This window comes from Paroedura picta, chromosome 2 (genome assembly GCF_049243985.1).
Source record: "Paroedura picta isolate Pp20150507F chromosome 2, Ppicta_v3.0, whole genome shotgun sequence".
NCBI lineage: Eukaryota > Metazoa > Chordata > Lepidosauria > Squamata > Gekkonidae > Paroedura > Paroedura picta.
In genome coordinates this window covers 114,151,006-114,167,222 of record NC_135370.1, presented here as the reverse complement: position 1 = coordinate 114,167,222, position 16,217 = coordinate 114,151,006, and the positions used below count along the sequence as shown (strand labels likewise).

General features: G+C 39.9%; 1 protein-coding gene across 1 annotated transcript in view; it reads left to right on the top strand.

The window, feature by feature from the left end:
- SLC1A2 (solute carrier family 1 member 2) overlaps positions 1 to 11,609 on the top strand; it is a 134,555-nt gene extending 122,946 nt beyond the window's left edge. Inside the window, exon 11 of the mRNA XM_077322175.1 lies at positions 1,562 to 11,609. Within this exon, the coding sequence (XP_077178290.1) occupies positions 1,562 to 1,636 (75 nt within the window). The 3' untranslated portion in view covers positions 1,637 to 11,609. The remainder of the gene's footprint in view (positions 1 to 1,561) is intronic.
- Positions 11,610 to 16,217: the final 4,608 nt, after the last annotated feature.

The window sequence follows — 16,217 nt, the reverse complement described above, 5'->3', positions numbered from 1 at the left end:
TGTGTCTAAATAGTTCGCATTGACTTTGATACATGCAAAGTCACATTTAGAAGTATGTGTGAATGCCTCTTGTGGCACAAAGTGGTAAGCAGCACATATGCTATCTGAAGCTATGTCCATAAGGTTGGGAGTTCGAGCCCAGCAGCCGGCTCAAGGTTGACTCAGCATTCCATCCTTACGAGGTCGGTAAAATGAGTACCCAGCTTGCTGGGGGGTAAATGGTAATGACTGGGGAAGGCACTGGCAAACCACCCCGTATTGAGTCTGCCATGAAAACGCTGGAGGGCATCATCCCAAGGGTCAGACATGACCTGGTGCTTGCACAGGGGATACCTTTACCTTTACCTTTATGAATGCAAAAATGCACACATACGGAAGGAGAAATTTGCTGCAACTCTGGTCAAGTTTGGGTTCTCTCTTTTTTTTTTACCCAGTTACTAATTTAATAACCTTTCATTTCCTGTAATATATTCTACATGGCTTCCTAGTTTGTACTTCACTAATGTATAATATATATTTATAAAAAAATATGTTGACTTGTTATTGCATGTCTTTTCTGTATTTTTTTAAATCATACTTTACATTCTTTCTTTTGTAAATTAACCTATAATTTCAGCTCCAAATGTGTGGATCATTCTTTATAATGCATGTATTTCCCTTTTTTAATTAAGAAAAAGGCTGGCTTTGTTTTCAGACATAACTGCATTTTATCATGTCTTCATGTCCCAATGCTTCCATGCATGTGGAATATCAATCCTGTCTTTAAGTTTTCATGTGAAGCTGAGGCCAGGACATGGAAGGTAAGCTAGGTGATAATAGGATTCCATTTAGAATTAGAAGAAAGGCATCCTTTCTGTGTAAAGGTCCAGTTCATTTCTGCCCAGTCAAACAAATGCAGTAGCCATTTGGCTTACTCAGTCATGCGTAATGTATCTTTACTGGATGACTGCTGAGACATTGTTTAGAAGCTAGTATTTTCCATGGAATGAGTGACCTTTATTGGTCTTCCACTATGATTATCAAATTAACATTGAGCTGTGAAATAGTTGAAAACCTGATGTGTCTGTTGCAAGGTTGTGTATCAAATGCAATTCTGTGAAGAATTATTTTGAGTTGATTGTAATTGCATCATTGATATACACAATGAGACATAAGAATGATTTTCTTCTTAAATTTTTAATCTTTTTTTAAATTAACATAATAACATGAACAACAAAAAAAGATCCACCGAGGTAGGTGGGATGATTTTCTTAATACTTCTTTGTAGAGGATAAGTTCTGCTGTTTCTTGTGCATAAAAATGCATATCTACATATTCACAATCGAATTGCAAGTCTAATTTCTATGTTCTTTACTGCCTGTTTTGTGATTTTGTGTTCTTTCTACAGATCACAAAATTATTGAAAAAAGCAGATTTATATGCACAGTTAGATTTATACCTGGCTAGATTTACACATGGCTTTAATGTAAATCTTGTACATATTCTGATTTGCTGTTTTTGTGATTATTTTCCTACCCGTGCCTTGAACTTTAAGTTAGATATTGATGGTAATTCCTTGCAGGTAACCTTGGCAACCAATGGCAAATCTGCAGACTTCAATGCTGTTGAAGAAGAACCTTGGAAACATGAGAAATAAGAGAGAAACAATCTGTGTTCACCTTTAATAATTCCTAAAAGTTGTCTGATGGTAAAAGCTGACATTAAGATGATTTTTTCTCTTTTCATTTTGCATTAAAAAGTATCTGCTTAGTACTGTTAACTTAGAAAAGATCTTATAAAACCATTGTTCCTTTAGTATCTTTGCCAAATAATACTGCATTACCACCTGTCCCATTTGTATTACCATTTGAACAGATGCAGCTGGAAGACACTGGGTTGGTTTTAGAAATGGAATTTTGTTGGGCTTCCTTTTCTCACTCAAGACACAGAGAATGTAAATGCTGCAATAAGGAAATATAAAGCCAGGATGGCTGTCTAACTCCAGGGACTTAGGCTAACAAGCATTAAGTATTGTGCAACCCATTCAGTATTTGCATTGCCTCTTATCCTGCTGTACATGTGAAAGAGCACTCTGGTGCATATTGAATACCTTCATCATTGTGTCACTATGTATGTGCGTGTGCGTGCACACGCACACACACGCACACACATGCGCGCGCACACACACACACATGCACATAACTGTAAATGTTTTTACCTGTGCTTTGTTAATACCAGATGGTTTGTTAATACCAGAATTCCATGTTCTCTAAGCCAACTTCAAATTGATTTTTTTATATGGCAGTTTTATGTATTCATCATGGCATAAACCACTGTGCATGTCTGTTGTATGCATACAATCAGGGATTCTTAATTTTGGCACAGCAATCCCCATCCCAGAGTTGTGATCCATAAACCTTTTCTTAAGCTTGAAAGAAAGAAGAAAGTTACTTCCAGTTTCATGATGCATAAATGCACTTTTCCCATAAATGAATTAACGTCCTTTGGCTGTATATGTAACTTATTTCATTGAAATAAGTTACATGGAAATTAATCGATCTTATATAGTTTATGATTGTGAAGCTAGATAGATGATGTTTGGCCCTTCAGCTTTCAGAGCAATAATCAGTCCCAAGAAATATGCCATTCATGCTAGTTCTGCACAGTTCTCGTGTCATACAGAAAAGGAAACTGTATTTGAATCTAGTGGTATTTAACTTGCCCATAGAATGAATACTAAGGAGGATTTCTACATTCTGCAGGGGGTTGGCCTAGATGACCCTGGAGGTTCCTTCCAACTCTATGATTCTAATATTCTAGTCCAGCTAGCTGACAACTCTCTGTGAATAGTACCGTACTACTCATGTATGGAGTCTTAGAAGGGAGTTGAGGTTCTACTAGAATAACTCTGCCTACAGATGCAGATTTGACATTCATTTATAAATAATGATTTATTATATTTAGTTTCAAACTATGTCATTTAACATCTAGCAGTTATTTATTTACTGGTTAAGATGCTTTATTTGGAACACTAGTCATTTTCACATCTGGTTCTGGAACTTAAACTTGGGTTGACTGCCTTGTAGGGCAAGCAAAACATGGTACATTATGCCATAAGGTTTGGGGAATGGTAATTTCTCTCTCCCCCCCCCAAGCTGTCATCATGAGAACTGCAAGTTTTAGAATGCCACTGATAATTTGTATTGCTATCTAGAGTTCTAGACATTAGTGAAAATCTAGAAGCAGTGGGATCTGTTTAATGTTTTGCTAGTAGATTCTTCTTGAAAAATCTTACATGTACTAACATTCTCCATGAGCCTGTGAAATGATCTCCATAGGCCCCATTTATCTCCTCCTCTATTTGGTAACCTGAGCAGACACTAAAAAGGCTGGCATTCACTTATGCCTCCTAGCTTCCCCTCTAGCCAGTCCCTTTTGCTTGCTCAGATTTCATAAGCTTTGGAATTTCTATAATTTGACAGGGCATAAGACGAAGGCTGGGTAATGAGAGGTACAGAGCAGACTGCCTTTCTTTTCCAAACTACCCCACCCCATTACATATTTATCTACCAAGGCTCAGGAATAAAATATTTTGTAGAGCTCTAAGGATAACTTTTTGCTAACAAGCACTGTCAGAGTCCAGGATTTTGTACTCTGATAAACAGTGAAATCATAAACAGGGTTACACCCATCTAAGCCCATTGACTTCAATAGCCTTAGAAAGGTATGAGTCCAGTGGCACTTTAAAGACCATCAAAATCTTTCGTGTCCATGCACATTTCTTCAGATACCACAAGAAATATCAGTCTGTACCTGTGCAAGGTTCATGGAGTTCCATTCCATGCAGCTTAATGGCCCATTATGCACAGGGGGGGTAGCGCACATTCGGGGTCGAATGGCAGCGACTAAAATCACCGATAATGCACAGCGCCGGCTGCCACCAGCTGCAGATTCGGTGCATGCCACCGAAAAAGCCACGTTAGCAAAACATGGAGGAAAGTGCAGCGTTCAGGTGACCGGGGTGCAACCAGAAGCGGCACCAGGGTCGCCGCGTGCATAATCAGTTACTCTGGGGGCCATTCCGCACGACTTTAATATAGCACTAGTCTTGCATTTTGTTTTCACCACAAACTACGTTCCACATGACGCTCTTGAGCAATCTGCAACACTCCTGCAACACTAGCGCCAAAATCGCTTCGTTGTAGCGATTTCCGGGGAATCGGGAAAAGTGGATTCACCCTCAGAAAATTGCTACACTCTTGCCAACAGCCTGCAACACTTGTGGAAAAGACATGTGCGTTCTCAATGTAGCGGTTGCAACAAAGTCCCTCCCCCTGGCTCTCTCCTCTGAACTTCCGGCAAAGTGATCGCCATTTTTTTTCCCTCGGAGCGGGGAAAGCAATGAACCAGCGAGGCTTCATTCACCCAGTGAGGCTTCTCCGGCTACAGTCCCTCCACAGAAGTGCTTTAAAACTCCCCTAAGTCCCCAAACACAACACAGCCCCCTGTTCGCCAGTTCCCTTTAATTTCGGCCAAAAATCGCACCAATGCCGGGGGGGGGGATTTTTTTTTCCACTCGTGGGAGCTTGGTAACGATGAATCACCAGCTCACACACCAGCTAGATGGGTCTCTACGTTGTGAAGAATCAAGGCATATTCTTTGAAACGTGTTTGTGTGTGTGTTTTTTTTAAACTGTGCTTAAAGGGAAAGGGGCTTTTCCTGTGCATAAGCGGTTTGCTTCGCTTCTTCCCCCTCTGCGTTTTCCATGTAACCCGAAATCGCCGTTTCGGCAGTCATGCATAATGGGCCAATGTGGTGCCTTTCATGAAGAGAGATTCAGATGGATAGCCATGTTGGCTGAAGCAACAGAACAAAATTTGAATCCAGTGACACAATTACCAACAAAGTTTTATACAAGGTATACATTGGTGTGTGCTTCGGGTATTTTGTTGGTCTTAAAGGTGTCATTGGACTTAAACTTTGTTCTGCTGCTTCTGACCAACATGGCTGCCCACCTGACTTTAGTTTAGAAAGGTATGTCTGTTTAGGATTGTCTTGATAAAGTTTTCCATGACCTCTAGCTGAATTATTTATCGATCCTTTGTACCTATTTAGGTATATTTACCCATCAGTAAATATGTGTAAGTACATATAAGAGATTGCTCCCATATATAAGCATGCATACATAAGCACATACACAAGCATAATCCACTCTATTTTAATGGTGTTAAATACGGAATTAAGATTGATGATGATGATGATGCAACATGATTTCCAGGCCATGCTGACATTTTTAGACAAATTAGTGGAAATTCTCCATTACTGTTTTGAATCACTGTTCAAATGTGGAAGGAAGGTACAAGTCAAAGGTACTGATCTCAGCTGAAATGGGGAGACATTCCACATGTGGTAGTATAGAAACAGAGCTTTGGAGCAGATAGAGGTGAAAAGAATTAAAGTATTTTGTGGAAACGCTTTTGTATTTTTAGTAACTCAGGGAAGTTTAAACTTAAGACATTCCTTTACTTAAAATTTAAAAAACAGGGACCAGAGACCAATGATTCCATTTGGTGCTTGTTCACATTTGCTAGATAAATTCTCCCATATAATTCTGCAGTGTTAGCTGGTTACTTGCTGCATCATAAAAGTGGCCTTTTTTCTTCATTTCACCTGTGATTGGGCAGAGGGAAATGCTATATCTTACCCTCATTATAAATTTTACAGTTTTTGTAATTGCTTGGGTAAGAATGATACCTTCCATATTAAATGGGATACCTCTCCATTATTATGAAGCCACATTAACCAAGAAATGCAGACATGTCAACAATAATGTGTGTAACTGTCTCCTCTTGCTTCCTGTTCATGTTTTCGAGACTTATAATAACTATATGTTCTCAGTAAATTTCCATAGAATTTGTGGAGATTAAACTAGGTAAAATCTTGTGATAACTCATGATATCTAGGTTGAATTGAGGCCCTCCAGCCTTTGTCTTTCTGCTTTCCCCATCCTCCATATCTCTGTAATGGCTGTTCCTTAGTTTTTCTTTACCAGTTGTCCTGCCTTCCTCATTCTCATTGCTCACTCCTGGCTTGATTGTTGTCTCAGATCTAGATAATCGCTATAAAGGGAATAGCACAGTGAATTAGGAGAAAGTGGAAAAATGCCCCAGCAATCGAGGCCCCTCAAAAGTAGGGAAAACATGTAGTTGTCATACTCTGCTCTAGGTGTGATAGAAGTAACATAGCATAGCAAAATGCAGTGGGACATTGGAAGTCTTTTCACAGTTGCGGAACAACTTTAGCAAGTGAATTACATTCACTTCCCACCCACGTTATGTTTCTTTCCGCATTGTACCAATATGCTGTAAACTGCTTTGGGAATGGTTTTATCAAAATCAGTACATATCCTTTATAAATGAAGATGTGCAAAAGAGAGTGAATAGATATCCCAGATGCTGCAGACCCAACAAAATTGGGTTGGAAATTCACTGCCTTGGGGCCCTGCTGGGAAGAAAGGGAAAGTACAAATTAATTAATTTAATTAATAATAAATGAATACATTCATATATAACATCATATAATTTACTGGAAGCTCCTTTTCCTTTCAAAAGGGTGGTTGCTGCTGATTTAATTGAATATGAGATACAGTAAAGTCTCTGGGAATTGCTGCATTTTGGGAGCCTTGAATTTCATTGGGAAATATGTAGCTTGTTGCTGCTATTACCAGCTGGAATGATGTTAAAGATTTGATTTGCATCCCAAGCTGAAATCAAAGTGCGTGGTGATCTTGTTTCACATGGTATATTTTATATTCTTTTTAACTGTGTGTTTGTCTAACCTCTGTTTCTGCAAATTTCACTGTCATGCCAAGAATGACAGTACATATTTTCCTGCGTTTTGGATGATAGCATAATTTTATTCATATTACAACTGAGTACATGAAAACTCCCTGCCAGGAAGCTACAAAGGCACACTCATTTTTAAGAGTGCCCTTAAACTTCATTACTTAAAAGACCTCTGGAATTTATTTCTCTCATACCGTTTGCATCCCAGTCTATATTTTTATTATATTTCCCCTTCCTATTGCTATTGGAGTAACATTTATATTGTCATAAGGAGAAAAGGTTTGTTGTAATGGTTAAGAGGGGTGGCTCCTTCACATGCAGCCAGATGGGTGACCTTGGGCTTTTCACAGCACTGATAGTGCTGTTCTCCCAGAGCAGTCCTGTCAGAACTCTCTCAGTCTCACCTACCTCACAGGTGTCTGTTGTAGGGAGAGGAAGGGAATGTGATTGTAAGCAGCTTTGAGGTTCCTGGTAGAGGAAAGTGGGGTATAAAAACAACTCTTCTAATATTGCAATTGTAAATATATTCACTTCTATATGAAAGTCCTTGTGAGCTCTTTTGCTCAATTGGTGCTCCTGTAAATACAGAGATTCCCATTTCTTTGAGCAGAGAGAGTGATCTATACTTTCAGAGGAACGCACAAGTGAATTTGCAACTTTCTAACTGCTAGATCAAGCTGGTTTGGAATTAAATTCCACATAAACCTCTGGATGCCCAAGTACTGCCTTTAGGAACTGGATTATGAAACAACATATTCTTAATTGTCATAAAAACATTGATTTCACGTGAAGACATATTTGAATCAAGGAAACCAACACAATTCAGTGCTGTGATTCTTTCACATCAATTAGCCATCAGTGTTTTGTACATAATTTAGGATGATTCACAAGGACTTTTTTCCTGTTTCGGTATTTCAAGCTTATTTTCAAAGGTTGATAATAAATTATTTCAGTCAGTACTGCAGATTTGAACATTTCATTTCGTACTTCTTTTTCTTAAAGCTTTCAGATAAGTACTGCAACATCCCCCCTCCCCTTTAGCATGAACTGTAATTTATGGAATACATGAGAAAAAGAACATACATCTGCTTCATAAATGTGTCTTGTGTACTAATGTATCCATTTTGTTATAGCTTTGTGCATTAGTACCTGTACCACAAACTACAATGTAGACGGAATTAACATTTTTAGTATCTGTAATTTACAGAAATACAAATATTTTCTTATTCTATTTTCTATACAACCATATAAGACAGAGAAGAAGGCGGGAACATCTTTAGAGGAAATCCATACTAAAGGGGAAGTGGCAGATTTTCTTATTTATATAGATGAATGAGAAATAACGTCTTATGCTAAATTAACGTAATCCTGGAAACACGTAAAGCACAAATAGGAACTACAGGTGTCTTGAAATGCTGCAGTTCATTATGGAACACTATTGTTATAGTGGTATTTTAGATTGAGCCATTGAATAGACACCTGATCTATTATTTTTGAAACTTGACCTGGCCACCAGGAGAATTTTGGAGGGACTGACCTGCAAAATCAACAGGGTCTGATGCAGAATAATTCATTTGACCTTTTGTTCCAAGGATCGCAGTCCTAAAAACATCATTCCATTGTGTTGAATATAATATGTTTCAATGTAATTTAGGATCACAGCTTTTGAAAAAGAGCACAATTCATCTGATGCAGGACTTTCTTTGAGATGGGACTCACCAGTACTGAATACTGGCATCTTTTCTTGAGGCTCTCCTAAAGCCGGATACTTGCATTACTGGCCTGCCCTGCTCAGCCAGAGAAAGAGAGCGTGGATTCTCAGTAACAGTCTAGTGAGGATTTGCAGAGGGAGGGGGAATTGGTGGGAATGAGTGCAACCTTAACAACAAAAGCACTGCTCTGTAGTCATGGACAACTAGTTAGAAATAAAAGCTGGTGTCCCTGAATTCTTAACTAAGAATACACCAGCTAGTTCAAAAAGACTCATCATGATGGGTACAGATATCCAGATGTGCATCCACAGGAGCAACATTCAGCTGCTTAAAGTAGCTGCAGTTTCTTCACAGTCTGATCCTGAATAACTGTTCCCCCAGTTCACTTTGAATGGATCATTGGAAACTCCAGGCTGTGCACAGAATTTAAGATAGTCAAGCAAAAATTATTCATGTTCAGACAGTGCAAAGAGTTACAGATTGTGGTCTCCTATTCAAAAAGGACCAAACAATGTATCAATGCCAATTGTGTAGCATATAGAAAAATACCTCCTGATTTTTAAAACAATTTAAAGAAAGAAACGGTGTATTTTGTCACCAGAATGTGATCTCTTTTTATTAGCAGTAACAAAATACATGTAGTGCCATGTCCTTGCCATTATCCAAGCACAATGAAGGAGCAAAGAAAAGTTTTATATCATGAATGACAACTGAGGTACAATATAAATGTTGTCCCTTTCAGAAATGAACTGCAGAGCACACTGCAGAGGATATGTATCAAAACAGGTGTATTTAATAGTAAAACCTGTTGTACATGTCTTATGCTTGGGTGAACAAAATGTACAGCAGATATAGGAAGTGTATTGATGTATCCTTATTTTGTAATCCTCTTATATTTTAAAGCCAAGGTCTTGGAGTATTCTTGTAATTATAAAAAATATACTCAAGTAGCAAGACAAGGTTCTAATAATAGCTGTGAAGCATGACCTTCGTATAAATACCAGTTTGATGCGTTGTTTTCTGCATGAAGAACAGTGCCTCTTTGCACTTTGTGTAGATAATGTAGCTTATCTTTGTGTAATTTCAGTGAAATTGTGAATATAGTATTAATTGTTGTTTGATTTTTATATAAGTTAATAACATCAATTGAATTGGAGTGGATACTTTATAACTTGTGTTTTGAAATGAATTTTTGTTGAGTTGGTTGGTTGCTCTGTTGCCCCTATTCCCAAACATTAATAATCACCATAGTTTGATAAACATTTTTATATGATGGTAATATAAACATGTTGATGCATGATATGTGAATAATTATCAGAATGTGACATTGCAGCCAACTCACTGTAAATATCTTAGTCTTTGCTTTCATATATCTAACCAGCAGCATTTGTGAGAGCGTGAATAAATCCCTGATATTTTGTGACTGATTGGCCGATCTGCTGCACTGTGAATGCAATATCATTACTACATTAATGAATTAATGTAGCTCATTATTATTCTGAGTTTATACTGTCAATGTAAGTTGTTTTGTATATTTGAATGGCTGGAAATGCACAGGGCCATCCTAAACAAAACTACACCCTTCTAAATCTCTCTGGTGGACTTGGAAGAGTATAGCTCTGCTGAAGATTGCACTGGTAGAGACATAACTTTACTAAGTCACTGCATTGTTTAGTACATTGGTCATAAGGAAAAATCAGCCTTACTGTACTCTTTGCTTTGGATGCCATGTTTACATTTGCAATTACAACTGGAGGTTTTGCTTTGCAACATGGAATCCACAGTCGCCCAACAGAATTTCAAGATTCCTGTGATATTCAGTCATTCACAGTTTTTCCCTGGCTGCAGCACTGCCCAGACCAAATCAGCTCTTTACCTTTAAGTCAAGATGTAGACAGGCTTCTTCAGTGGAATGATTTGTGCTCACAACTTTTTTTGTGTATATGATAAAATATTGAAAATGTCACTATAAATACCAATTTGGTTCTGTAAAAGACAAGTATAGTGTCTTTGGGATGTACCTTATACCTAGTGTGTTTTTGATGGCACTGATTTATCAAATAATATTTTATTTCTTATGTATTAAGAGAGTTTTTTAAATCCTCCTTTGGCTACTAGTTGAAAAATTGTTAAAATTAGCCTAGCTGGGAGAATAAGGACACAAAGAAAATATTCTCAAATTAGTTTATGAAGTTTTTATGCAAACATGCAAGTGGCCTGGATTTAAAAAGTATAGTTAATTCACTTTACATGCAGGATAGAACCCCATACCACTACAGGGACATAGAGTGGCCTGAGAATATATTTATTGCTTTTATTCCAGCAACACAATATCTTTTTCTTTTGGGTAACTATCCTCTGTCCTAACATTTACATACAGGTAGACTACAATTATCCCTTGATGAATTCCAACTTTTGTTTTGTGTATTGCCTCTAGCTATTCCCAATCATAGGTTTTGCAGAGCTGAGTAATCCTGAGGACTGCAGTCAGAAGAGTCTCCCATACTTAACTATGGAAAGGGAAAGATCCACATAATTCCAATGCATATGTCTATTTCCATACCTAATTACTGGGAGATATTATGCTGGTAGCCAAAGTAGTGTATCATTGTATGGTCTCTCCTGCCTTAGGCATCACATGGTTTCTGCCAAGACAGAAACATTCATTAGATCTTATATTTCATGGAAATGAGCTTGGTCTTTGACTTAAACTGAAAATACTCACTGGGGACTTGAAATAATGTATTGTACAGTACTGTACCACATTTGTATAAAGACTAATGAATGCAGATGATAAAACTTTCTTTTAACTCTGGTTACCTTCTCGTACACTTTACTAGGAAAGCCTAATTTATTAAGCTTAATTGATAGTATAATTCTCCTTCTGTCTATTTATCTGAATCTTTAGTGTTTTCTGTTCTTTCTTACTGTGGGAACTGTTTTCTGTAACTTATGTATAAAACAAAACTGGATATTCTTTATATACTGGAAATAATAAGCAAAGACAATATTTCACTAAGTGTTGTACTTTTTATGTACATATCATCAATAAATGTGGATCCATAATTTTCATGGTTAGCATCTGTGTTTGAGTATAGCGGGGGGGAAAGGAAATACAATGTGAATATGCAAATGCTTCTTTGCTCCATAACAGGTATGACATTTTGGATGGAATTTTCTGAAACCTGGTTGGTCACATGGTATGGAATAAAGTCAATCAGCCCTTAATTGGATTCAAAGGACAATGAGTATCATTCATGGAATTGATATTTCCTTTCTTCCTCCTTCCCACAGCAGCCCATTGAATTCCTCAAAAATGCTGTTCTTCCAGAATGGAACACTTGAATGCCAAATTCACTTCTAACACTGCTGCTTCTGCCTGACAGCAGAGAAGGTGGAGGATGGAAGCTGATATTCATAGTCACTAGTCTCTTCTTAAAGAATTCCTCTTGTCAAAATTTATAACCAATTATTACACATTACAGATTAGAAATTATATAAATAATTGGATAAATAATATCTGTCTTCCACCATGCCTCAAGAACTCCTGGCAAACATCCTGGGAGATCACTATGCCTTGGATTCTGGGTGAAGTAATGGCAGTCTCCTTATTTCTATGGCCTTTTATGCGCTGGTATTTCCCTTCACTTTTACCCTGCATCCCCATTGGATATATTTTTTTCTCTTCAGTTCACAGATGCAGTAGTAGTAGTTGTAATTGTTTGTTTTTAAATGGTCTTAGACCAGAACAATAACTAAACACAAATATAGAATAAAATATAATAAAACAGGAAGGGGGGGGGGAAATCCCTTATCCATAAAAATAGAGCACTTTGCAGATAGGTTGGGCTTTTGTTTTGCTTCTGCATGGATTTAGCTTCCTTCAGGACCCAGTTTGTTTTCTGTTCAATGTATGCCCTTTTCTTTTAAAAGTCCTATTGGACCCGCCCCCCCCCCCTTGCCTCCTGAGGCAAAGGAAATTCACAAGTAGCTCAACACCATCAGATTTTCTCCCCTGCCTCAGAGGCCATGCCTCCACCTACATTGTGCTGAAGACTTTGCTCATTGGTCAGTTTCAGGCAGGGGGTGCCTTTTGAAATATTAAGGAGAGGTTCTTAAAGTTTCTTTCACTTCTGAGTTGCTATCTTAGTAGAAAGATTTCTTGCCTTTACCTTATCTAAGCTCCAATACTGATTAAGCATTAAAATTTTTATAAGCCCTCCCATCAGTCTTGTGAGAACTAGAGTTCATCATCAGAACTATAGGCCTTTCTTGTGGATCCCCGCCAACCATTCCCCATTTCTTCCTCCCAACATGTGTTTCACATATTGGTGGTGGTTTGAAAATATTCCCAATCACTGCTGCCTGCCCTTCCCCTTCCATCTTATTTTTTAAAATCAAGGGAACTCAGTAGTTAGATTCCTGTTTTTTCTTTTTAAACATTTCTAATAATGCATTGCATTGCTGTTTTTTATCTTTTTAACAAAAACACCAATTGGAGAAAGATTTGCATGCTGTCTATATGCTTTAGACTCCAACCTAGGCTTTATACCACAATTAGTAAGATGCCAGCCTGAAGTTCAGGATATTGTGGGTTCAAACCTACACGTGGGTGTTTTTCCCACCACAAAGAATTCACTATGCCAATTAAGTTTTTTTGCTTCTGAAAACAAGATACAGCTATTTTTAAAACATGAGTTTTTTCAATGTCACCCAAAGGATCTTTCTTCCACATTTCAGGCAATTAGGATAAAACATTCCAATTCTAGAAGGGGAAAACATTTCAAACATTGCACTGCAAGGTAAGAGCAAGGGGTGGGAGAAGAAAAAGAGCAGGGATTCCCTTCACTTGAACCATAGGCAGATTTTACTTTACATATGGGCAAGTGGTCTCACATTCATATTCCCATTCTCGTGGTCTGCATATAGATCATTTCTCACATACTTGATCCTTCTATCACTGTGCCCTGTCATTTGGGGATTGTTTTTTCCTCAGGGATGGGCAGCAGCTTTTGCCATGTACATTGAAAAAAATAGCATTATGCCAGCACAATGGCGTAATGCTAAAAAATAAAGCCCCTCTGGCCATTCCTCACCTTCTGGCTCTCTTGCTTTCCTCATGCTTCTTAGCACTCTGCACGCCTGCTTGAAATGGCGGAAGAGAGCAATGTGCTTTATGCGCAACTCTCCGCCTGTCAATCAAGGCAGGCAGCCAATCACCTTTCTCCATGTTTTAAAGAGACCGCAATGCCAGCTAATTTTTTAAAAGTAAAACTTCTCCATTGAGAGGCTTAGGCATCTAATCATAGATGCATAGTGCTTTTTAAAATTCCACCCCTTTTGGAATCATGAGCATTGAAGCTTTTAAAAATTAATTTTGTTCCCAATTTTCTTTTGGGGAGGAAAGGTCTTTAGAGAGGCATGGTGTGTGTGTTAACTGGTGGAGATTTTTTTTTTTTGCTTTGCCTGGATGATTTAACACCTATTTGTTGCTCCAGGCAGTTTGGTTTTAAAAAAATACACCCTTGTCCCCAGGAGAACAGAGGCGGGAGTGAGGGCAAGGGCGGGCACTGGAGGCGGAGGTAGCACTATTTCAGCTCCACACATTTCCTTAGCATGCGGCTTGCTGGTTGCTCTCCTCTGGCTACTGTTACATAGTTTGGGAATCCACTGTATGAAGTTCCCCAGCTAGCACTTTAAAATGGAGATGTAGCTACCAGTTTGCTGCTGGGGCACTGGATGTTGACAACATCATGTAAAACACCAAAAATGTGGCATCTGTATAAGGTAAGCATCTGTAAACCGCCCATGGCGCCGCGGGCGCCACGGACTAAATAAAGCCGTAAGGGGTTCTGGGGCGGGATGTGTCCGGGATGAGGAAGGGTCCAGATTGGACCCTTCCTCATGACAGACAATCGGAGGGACCAATCGGCAGGCGCGAAGCGCCTGCCGATTGGTCCCTCCGATTCCCAGCCCCAGGAACTGAGAGCCGCGCGCAGCGCGGCTCGCAGTTGCTCCCAGCCTGATGCGGTGAGAGGCGCGAAGTGCCTCTCGCCGCGTCAGGCCGCCGCCTGAGGGAATCCCCGGCAGTCGCGCTCTGCGCGGCTGCCGGGGGCTCCCTGCCCGGAGGCCTGATGCGGTGAGAGGCGCGAAGCGCCTCTCGCCGCATCAGGCCTCCAGGCAGGGAGTCCCCGGCAGCCGCGCAGAGCGCGACTGCCGGGGACTCCCTGCCTAACGCGGCCTGATGCTTTCTGCCCTTCCTGCCGCTGTCGGAGCGGCCGCTGCAGTTGGCCGTCCTGCTGGCCTTCGGCTCGGAGGTGCTGGTGGGCTGGCAGGCAAACTGCATGCGGAGGCGGTACCTGGACTGGCGAACGTGGCGGACGCGGCGCCTGCAGGATCAGCTGTCGCCCACGCAGAAGAAGCTGGACCGCCGCCTGCTAAACAACAACGAGCCCCGCAGCCCGCCGCCGAGTCGCTGACCGCCCCGAAGCCGGTGGGGCCGTCAGCCCAACAGTCCAGCGGCTTCCGCTGTGCCGGCGGCGGGAGCTAATTAGCGGCGCCGCCAGAGACGTCTTGCTCTGCGATCATTTTGCTGCTGCCGCTGGCCCAAAACCTCCTCCTCCCGCCCATCAGCCAGCCAGCCAAGCTCGGAGAAGACCCTGAGGAGCTCGCGAAGACCGGCCAGGGCAGCCGAAAGGACGACACACGGAGAGGGAGGGAGAATGCCTCCCAATGGCTCTCCACTCTTCCTCCCTCCTACACTTTAGGTAGGCTGCTCCACGGAGGGGGGGGATTACCTGCTAGCGCCCATTGCATTTCAATCTGCAATGGGCTATATTTCTAGTTTGACTATATTTTCCCTTAGTTACCAAACAATGGCCCTTTGAGTAAGAGTAAAATGGAGGAGATGAGAATGATATAATCCACTTTTGGTTCACATTGGGGAGAAAGGTGAAGTTAATAAATAGATATGTGCTGCCACATTCTTTCCTGTTGTGCCCCTTGTTCCCTCCCATTTTACAGAAACTTAAAAAAAATCTGAAAACAGCACCAGTCTTTACAGCCCCACGAGGAAAGTGGCTCAGTCTAGCTGAGTCAGTCACTATCCAAAAATTAAACATTTTCTGAGGTTAACAAATGCTATAGACAGCCTGGATTTTAATTGGTTACTTTCTGGATGCACATCCTTGTGGATATTCATTCAACTGCACCTCAACCACCATCTAGCCACATGCACAGTTCTTTTCACAAGCACATTATCTTTTTTAAGTTGGTGTGATACTGAAATATGTCAATAGTTGAGAATAATTAACAATTCTTACTAATCATGTACTATGATGGCAAAACACTTTTTAAAGTTATAAACAAAACATCTTAAACAAATTTGACATACAGAAGAGCAAAGGAGATATGGCAATACAATTGCAGCTATTTTACATTATTCAGCATCATAATATTTACTTTTTAATTTCTTATGGTTTGTAAAATGTATGTGTGTGATGTGTTTTTCATACAATTTTCAATGTGTATATATTGGCCATTTATTGAAGACGAACTCTAGGACATATTGCTGGATGATCAAAAAGGAATGATCACTTCCTGCTGCTTGTTATGAGTGAGAGATGGTTACAGCCTTGATTGGCCTTCTCTCTCCCTGGATAAAATTAATGTGCAGCACTT